This window comes from Limulus polyphemus, unplaced genomic scaffold (genome assembly GCF_000517525.1).
Source record: "Limulus polyphemus unplaced genomic scaffold, Limulus_polyphemus-2.1.2 Scaffold4, whole genome shotgun sequence".
In the NCBI taxonomy this organism is placed as follows: Eukaryota; Metazoa; Arthropoda; class Merostomata; order Xiphosura; family Limulidae; genus Limulus; species Limulus polyphemus.
Window position 1 is genome coordinate 1,569,163 of NW_013665614.1, and position 9,826 is coordinate 1,578,988.

Below are 9,826 nucleotides of genomic sequence, written 5' to 3' on the forward strand. Positions count from 1 at the left end.
CAAAGGACAGGTTTATGTGTTTTAATAAAGGTGGCTTCCAAAAATATAGAGATGTAAGGTTGACAGACCATTTGCAATAATTTTAAACCTGCTATCCGTGTAGTTGTCAACACAAGTCTGGTTCACTAGTAAATGTTGGCCAATCGCTGATTCACATTTTGTGGTGGAATTTTTGTTTTACAGGAGCGACATGGTAAATTATTTTCTTTCACACTCTTATTTCTTATGGATGTGGGTACATGTCGGTACGTAGGTCGTGTCACAAAGATTGCAGAATAGAATTAAACAACAAATTTTGAACAACTCGACTTTCAAGATCTACGTATCTACATGAGCCGATGTTTTCATTTACAAACTTTATATTTTAAGATCTGTTCAAGAACTCAGCTAACTGATGTTTCCGCATATAAAAATATAAAATTATTAGAAGCACAAAATACCAAGTTATCTCCATTATTACTATTAATAGTGCGAAATACCAAGTAATATCTAAGGTTACTAAAGTAACTAATGCTTGATTGTTCTTTAAAGTAAATTGTATAGAGGTAAAAGTTAGGAAAAACAACAAAAGGTTTGGTATATGGATTCCCACCGTTGCGTTATTTGCTGCTCCGACCCTTGATGAAAGTATCTCGTTTCTCAACTGACGACGTAGGATTCTTCTTTGCGCCCCTCTTAGAACACGCTACATCCGGGAAAATAACTTGATTAGTGCAAATATTCTATATTATAATCATTTTTTAACGTTTATTTCTATCATTACTACAACCATCAAAGTACCCAAAGGAAGCTACATTTATTGGCCCTCTACTTTAGGAAAAAAGGCCTTCTTACACGATTTAATAAAGATGCTTTTTACGTATGAATATTTACTATTCATAAGTAAAGCATTACTACTTTATGTTACACGTTACCTTTTTCTAGTGGTAATCACTATAAACGAGGCTGTAAGTTTTGTTTGTCGAAAACAGGGCACTTTCACGGTCGTCATATGCTTCAGAAATTCTACGTGATACTACAATAGCCCCCCCCCCCCCAGTGGCACAGCGGTATGTCTGCGGACTTACAACGCTAGAAACCGGGTTTCGATACCCGTGGTGGGCAGAGCACAGATAGCCCATTGTGTAGCTTTGTGTTTAACTTCAAACAAACAAAGAAGTACAATAGACGATGAAACCCCAGGAAACTCATAAAAAATTCAATAGCAGTTTTTGCCACTTCAACCTCAGTATTAACTGTTAATGACGTCACTAGTAAATTAACATTACAGATAAGGACGCTTCCTCAGGATGTGCAAAAAATACATTCCAATGCAAATTTATTTAATACGAGATTACTAACATAAAACCTCAGTAGCCAAAAAATATACTAACATGAATGCCTCTGTTGGCTCAGCGGTAAGTTTGAAGGCTTACGGCGGTAAAATACGAGGTTAAATTCCTGCAGTGAGCACAGCTCAAGTAGCCCATTGTGCAGCTGTGGGCTTAAGAAACAAGCAATTAAAATGAATAACATGAGCAAAAATGTTTGACAAAAACTGAAAAATGAAATACAGAAGACAATAGTTCCCAAGACTTCTATAAATATCGGAAAGTGTTATTTGCAAATAACTAGTTCCTTGCACTAATAGGAATCACATCTGAACTTTTCCTGCCCAACCACTCGTTTCTGTAAAGGACAAAGATAATTCAAACCTTAATCGTTAAAACTAAACAACGTTGAGATAACGAAAGAGAAAATAACTGAAATCTCATTTAGTCAACCGTATATTTGATTTACTATCTTCAACGTACAAACATAGGAGAAAACATCCAATGTAAATGAAGAGGTGGGAATAAAACATTATACTAAGAGAATAAATTATGAGAAATTCTCAAAAACTCAAATACACTTGTTTAGACCAAAAATATTTCGCCCATTTTGTCCAAAACAGAATTTTTGGTTTAATAGCTTCAGTAGTTAAAGCCATTGAAAACTGACATTATTCTTTCAATTTATAGATGGTCATTTAATAAAAATGTCTGACTTTCTATCCATTAAAATTTAAAACCAAAAAAGAGGTTTTTAATTTCCTACAATCAACAGAAATTTGGTTTTTATTTAATTATGAATGTTTTACATGAAGACATTGATGTTTGTAACATATTCAGGATTTTGATGTAGAAATTCTTCTCTCTCTCTTTATATTCTAAAGACGTTCATATAAAAATGAATTAAAATCGTACCATCCAGTCAGTGTTATTTAATTATGAATATTTTGCTGATTCTCTAACTTAAAACGTTGACATTTCAAACATCAGCACCATAATTCATTCTTTATACACCAGTATTGTCATATTACAACTAGGAATTTTGGATTTTTATCAATGTTAACATTTTCAGCAAATTTGAGCTTAGTATCAAAATTTAACATACTCAGTGCTAACCCGTCTATCAATAGGGATGTTAATGAGTACACTTAGAAAATTATTTATCTAATAGACTTTCGATTAATTGATTAATTTCCTTGTTATACTAGGAACCGTTTAAGGACCTAAATTAAAACAGCAATATAATTCAAAATCTTCAAAAATTAAGACAAAACATATAAAACCCGAATTTGCATTATCACTATGAATAAAGCAACTATTTATTTAACAATCAATTTTAAAGCAATGAATCATTAACACTGACACTTGCTGAACTACATACAAGAGATGTTATTAAACTCATAAGTTTGAGACAAAAGTAATTATTTCAAACTCAATTTTGTACTTATTTTAAAACTTAACTTGAGTACTCCACTTAGTGGATGGGTGTTAAATTTTCAGTATCAAAATTTTAAACTTTCTCATCGTACAAACGTTTTTGATTGTTTGTTTGCTTTAGCACAAAGTCACATAATAGATTACACAGGTCTGCGATGGTTTTATTATCTTGAAATTTTTATATGTTCTACAGTAACTCCTGTACGCTGAATCTGAAAATGATATTCATTTTCCCCCATCACCTACAAATGTTTCACAAAACGTAATAATGCAATACATAAAAGAAAGACCACAACACGTAGTTTTGAGACTACAAGACGTAGTTTTGAGACTACAAGACGTAGATTTTACAAAAAAGTCAGGATGAATGAGGATGCATATTCATTTGACATCAATGTTCTTCCCTTTTCTTCAGTTTATTTGTATTTTTGTTAACAAACATAATAATAAAAATATTTCATTGTGGTAAACGAAATAATAATTTGATCTAAGTAAGAGTTTGTTTTATTTCTTCCCGATTTGTAATATATCTTTACGTGATAGAAAAAATAATAATATTATTTTCGAAATCTGCGTATCTGAATTATGGAAAATCCGTTATTAAAACCGAAACAACTTTTATGAAGTTTAAATTCGCAGGCCTGTGTTATCTGCGCTCTGTCTACCGCAGGAAATCCAGGCCCACATTTTAGAATTGTAAGTCTGGAAAGGTACCGCTGACTTACCATGCGATTAAAAGTTCTTAGATATATCTGTAAATTTTACATGATTATAAACTTATGAAATACATAGGTATATGATTATGAACTTATTAGCTAACGTACCAGTTCAACGCACAGGGAAGTTAGGGGTCAGATCCGAGCGTCAATCCCATATATCCCTCCCCGTTGTGCTTTAAGGACGCATTCGAAGTTTGGTATAGATTAATAGAATAACAAAAATAACACATAGGGGCCACCATATAAAGATATGGGTCAGTTCTGAACCCCTACAACCCGATCTGACTCTCCAAAGGGCCCTAAGGGTACTTGTCACGATATGTTGAGATTCGTCAAAAACTGAAAGTGTGAAATCAGGACACTCAGACAGACAAGGACCACGAGGAGTGATATTGGATTGAGACACAAATAGTAACCCATTTACGTCACTCTCCAAGGGCGTCTTCGAAGTTTGGTAGAAATCAACAGTATATCATGGGCAATAAATAAGAGCCCCTGGTGATGTCATAGATAGGACAGATCCGAACTCCAGTTGCCTAATTTACTGCCTGGTGTGCTCTAAGGGTGCCTCCGAAGTTTGTTAGAGATCAACAGAATAGCAAGCATGGGGAACACAAGTTCTCCTGGGTTGATATAGGGGTCAGATACGAAATCCGGTCTCCTGTGTTACTTCCCGGAAGATCCTAAGAGTAGATGTAAAAAAAAACTATAGGCATGAAGCCGCTGCGAATACACAGACAGACAGTTATCCCCCGAGGAGTGACATAGGGTCAAATCCGAGCGCCGCCCTCATGACACTCTTTGGTAGACCATAAGGGTGCAAATGAATTCATTGAGATCGGTGAAAAGTATGTTCATATATGTGTGGAATATATACCCACTACGAAGTATATAAAATGATTCTTCACCACCAACCGAACACAAACCTTTCGCACCATTCATTATTATGTAACATTTATCCTTTTATTTACTCTTATTATATAAGTTTATAAGTCTTTCTTGTGCCTTAGAATATAAAACATACGAACAGTTCTGTACTGTTAACACGGATTCATTCCAGTGGTGCCTACAAGTGGATACATAGAAGAGCAACTCTTCCATGAGCTCTAAGAAGGAGGACAATTTTCTATTTTAATAACATAATTTATTTGAGAGGAAGAAAGGTGAAATATTTCTTTCTTCCGTCCTCTTTCACACCCTCAATGCTTTACTAAATGTGTTTTTTTTTAACTGCAGCCTGGGGGGTGGCACCATTGATTCATACAACACAGAACACGAACAATTTTACTATATACACCACTTTTAGAGACAACACTAATATCTATGTCCATAATACTGATGACTGTCGAAATCCTGACATTAACTTAATATACATCTTTTCTCCATTTCTTTCCAACATTGTTTTTAGGGTTAAAGATTTTGATGTCTCTTATCTTTCACGTTTTACATACTGATCACAGTTAAGATATTTAACCTGGTATTATGATTTTGAAACACAACACTGAAGGTTTCATTAAGCTTAATCTGGAGAGTAGTGATATATCTGCGTTTTTTTATGACTAAATATTGGTTTGACAGTGAATCACTTACTGTGGTAGACGTGTTTCCTCACAATGAATCACTTACTTTGGTAGACGTTTTACCTCACAGTGAATCACTTACTGTGGTAGACGTGTTTCCTCACAATGAATCACTTACTTTGGTAGACATTTTACCTCACAGTGAATCACTTACTTTGGTAGACGTGTTTCCTCACAGTGAATCACTTACTTTGGTAGACGTGTTTCCTCACAATGAATCACTTACTGTGGTAGACGTGTTTCCTCACAGTGAATCACTTACTTTGGTAGACGTGTTTCCTCACAGTGAGTCACTTACTTTGCTAAACATTTTTCCTCACAGTGAATCACTTACTTTACTAGACATTTTTCCTCACAGTGAATCACTTACTTTGGTAGACGTTTTTCCTCACAGTGAATCACTTGCTTTGGTAGACGTTTTTCCTCCTCTAAATCTGCTCTTTCACGAAATGTTTGTTGATTACGTTTGATATTATTTCTTTCGGGGAGGTAATTAATTTAACAAAGACTGACTATATTTTTATATCTTATGTTGTACTTAGAGTAACTGATTTTTCCTATTTTAGGTTTTTTGTTGGGTCATTTTCTTATCTCAGACAATGTTAATGTCTCCCACTCACATGCTTATTTTTTCCGCAAGTGTAATTAATCTATATCAGACTATGTCTCCAGTCGCTCAAAGTGAGTCACTATTATAGGTATAAATGCTCTATGTAATGTTAGAAAGTGATAAGTGAGAACTGGGCGAAGTCCTATCTATTCAAGTAGCTTAATTGTCTGAAACATCAGATCAATGAACAAAATTGTTGGCTCGGATCTGACGTATCTATGAGTTCTTTTGTTGTTGTTTTTTTCATTTTGATAAATTAATTTTAAGACTACAGTAAGGAATGCCGCTTTCGAAATTTTATTTAGGTCAAAATGTATTTGGGTACATATAAAATAAAATTAATGAATTCCAAGTCTTTCAAGTGAGGTTTCAATTTTTACTTCTTCAGATTAAATTCTAGTATGTGTTTCTTTAACAGGTTACCAGCTAACAATGTGTACTTATCTTAACCACCACTTACTGTAGTTGTTCTAATCTCGTTCCATTCATTTCTCCAGCTTCTTATCGCGGCTGCTAATAAACAATTTCTCATCTACAGAAAACAAAGTGACCGAGAAACAGCCAATAAAATAAACAATTGATTATTATGTACAAAATAAAAACTATATTTCCTACAAACATAAACAAATTACAACATTATTGAAAACACTAGTTAAAATCAAAATATATAAAACTGCCCAACATTTTAATAACCATCAGCTAATATTTTCAATAACCTAACTGTTTAAGTTTAAGAAGCCCATGAAAGTATCAGCTACTAGTTACCCACACATTGGAAAAACTGAAGACATCCTGATTTAGGCTTGTCTTTTTTCAAAGTTTAATTTGTTGGCTCAGTTAGTTTAAAATTCACGTATTTACTAAACTTTACCCTTTTCATTGTTTTTAGGTAAAGTGACTGATATGTTCTCTCTTTGAAGTTTATACTTTTATGTTTATTAACAAATACAAATATTGTGGCACATTTGTGAATGTTGCACGAGTTTTAAAGTATGAAATTATCTCTTTTTTGTTGTCGCAAAGCTACACAATGAACTCTTTGTGTTTTGCCCACCATGGGTGTCATAACCCGATTTTTAGCGTTATAAGCATCAGACGTAGGCCAGTGATAAGTATATAGACTCATAATGCTAAAATACTGGGTTTGATTCTACGCTGTGAACAGAGCGAAGATAGCCCAATGTGTAGTTTTGGTCTAAAAAAATAAACAAACCAATAAAAATCTTAAAGTACGTTTATACTAAGTATGGTTTTTAATTTCTGGTTTCTTTTTTTTACAGCAAAATCAGTCAATATGTATATTAAGAGTATTATTATTTTTGGGGCTATGTAATCTAGTTGTTTCGTAATTCACAGCTGTTCAGATGATCCAAGGTTAAAATAATATTTAATAGTATTTTCCCAACTGTAAAATGTAACTAGGCTTAAAAGCACAAATGTTGAACGTAAGCCTATTTATCGTTAAATCGTTAAGGTGGGAGTTACAATGTCGTGTATAATGGTAAAACTCTGGACTTCAGATTTAAAGCCAGTTCCATACTTAATATGGTCAAGGCTTTTACATTTCGCAATTCATTTTCATATCGATTTTCCCTTAATATATTAAAATGGCTTTGCATGGGGACCACATTACAAACTACCATACATAGTGTTACAATACTAGGAAGGCTAACTGGTTTGCAGATTTCAGTGTTCTGTTATACGACTTTGAAATATCCTCGAGGTAGATCCTAGATATCTCAGGTTACACCGCAAGTACTTGAATTTGAAAACTACTCTAGACTTCTGCAGTTTGTCAGTTCGATATTTGAAATTTAAAAAAAATATATATATTCAGTCTCAAACCTGAGTTAAAAATACAAACTAAGTTTGCTTGTGGATGAAAAATTGATAATGTTTTAAGATCTTTTCCCATTTTAAACGATAATATTATAAAATTATTGTGATTTGTTTTGGATATTGGATACAAGGGTGTATCTTGTATTCGATGTTCCTAACTCACTACTCTTTTAATATCATTTGGAGAGCAAAGTTTTTAACTTAACACTTTTTAATTATATTTTCCTCCTTCATAGGCTATATTTGGTTATGTGTTTACAATATTTTCCCTAAAACCAATGGGACGAAACTCTCGAAATGTGAACACAACCCTGTAGAATTCGGCTCATAAAACACTTTTGTATTGAACTACTTGCTACTGTTTAAAATACAAGTATGAATAAATGCTAACCCATTTTTTTATCGCGAAAAATGTATTAGTGTGTTGACTAATTAAATACTTCAAACTCCTTAGATTGGTTCCTTTTCTTGGAAACTGCAAAAAGTGTTATCTCTGCATTTCCTTTTGTATAGAGTTATCATATGGTGTTGACACTTCTTTAATTCTCAGAACTTATGATTGAAAGCAAAGAGGAATATGTATTAATATGTCGTCCACACTGTATCTGTCATATCTAGTACCGAAGAGGTCTTTGTCTAATACTAGGGCTCATCAGGACAAATGAGGTACAAAGAATCTAGTTGAGGTCAAGATGTTATTTACACCATCAATGTCATGAACAACTATTATGGTGTGAGCTAAATGAAGTAAGTGAACTGTAATTATTATTAATTATATTTAAGAAATTTACAGATTAGATTTAGATAAAGGATTAATTACACATTATTATTTATCCATTTTTAACATCGGTTATTTATTATTATTATTTTTATTTGAATTAACTTTACTACCATTCAGAAGAACTGGCGAACCAGCAAGCTAGTCTAACTGTTTTTCCATTGTTGTCATGATAACTAAGAAATACATAAGCTCGAGCCTCTTGATACATTATAAAGTTTTTGCTAAGTAAGCCCATTAAACAGAAAATGAGATTCCTTCGTTGTAAATTCAAGTAATGTTTAAAATACTTTTATAGATAGTCCATTTACATTATCTAGATCCTTCAATACCAACTAATAGTAAATATCTATAGTTTCATCTAATGGTATACTAGTAAATAATGATTCAGTATCATATTTTACAAAATGAATATGTTCTTGGAAATTTAACTGTCTACAAATTATTACCAGCAGTACACTCGTTTTGTGTGAGATCTTACATATGTGTTTTAAAATACTATTTAGATCATAACTAACCTTTCTGAAATTCCTCCGACTCTGACAGATAGCCGTGAGAAGAGCGTTGTTATCTGTGAAGTTCTCAGTATCTAAACAACCATCCCAATTGGTTTTATCCTAGAAATAAGAAACAAATTTAAAAAACTACCTATTTAGATCTGGTTTTGTAATAAGCTTATTTGGTCACTTATAGTATGTGAATAATTACTTAAACATTTTTACATTTTAAATATTCAAATTCAAACAAAACATTGGCTGTGTTTCTTTTTAATCTCGATGATATAACAGGCTCCGAAATTCTGGCGTATCATCACACTATTCTTTAGATGGGTTCACCACTCACAGACTTTTGGGGAAGCCCCCCCCCCCAATGGCACAGCGGTATGTCTGCGGACTTACAACGCTAAAATCCGGGTTTCGATACCCGTGGTGGGCAGAGCACAGATAGCCCATTGTGTAGCTTTGTGCTTAATTACAAACAAACAAACTTTTGGGGAACAGTTATAATTTAACTGTCTTTACATATATCACACGACTGTTCACAGTCTTAGTATAGATATTTTATAAGCTTCAGTCTTTATTTAACTGTCTTTACATATATCACACGACTGTTCACAGTCTTAGTATAGATATTTTATAAGCTTCAGTCTTTATGCATATATCAACGCAACATTTCAAAAGTCTGCAGTCTTTTTTTATAATTATCATCACAAAATTTTAAAAAGTTCACAGTTTTTTACATATATATATATAGACACAATTAATTGAGAAATACCCTCTCTATTCCACCTTTACTATTCATGGATATTAAGTCCCCTATATACAATACATGTTAGTTTTAACCACAGCGAGGTCACAGGTTGATCTTAATAACTCAAGCTACTCGCTGGTCTATAACGTACTTTAAAATCAAACTTCTCTATCGCAGCAGTTTTCATTATTTACTTGGTGTAACCAGATTAAAGGGTTGTGGTCTGTTTCCACCACAGTGCTTTATCTAAGAGAAAGGATCTTAATCTGTCAAGCCCCCAAGCACTCTTTTTTTTTTTTTTT

At 33.1% G+C, this 9,826-nt stretch overlaps 1 protein-coding gene across 1 annotated transcript in view; it reads right to left on the reverse strand.

The window, feature by feature from the left end:
* Positions 1-9,826, reverse strand: part of LOC106472076 — a 14,630-nt gene that overhangs the window by 565 nt on the left and 4,239 nt on the right. The window contains exons 3-5 of the mRNA XM_013932739.2: positions 8,792-8,890; positions 6,117-6,188; positions 593-685 (exon numbers count right to left, since the gene is read on the reverse strand). Of these exons, the coding sequence (XP_013788193.1) occupies positions 593-685; positions 6,117-6,188; positions 8,792-8,890 (264 nt within the window). The remainder of the gene's footprint in view (positions 1-592; positions 686-6,116; positions 6,189-8,791; positions 8,891-9,826) is intronic.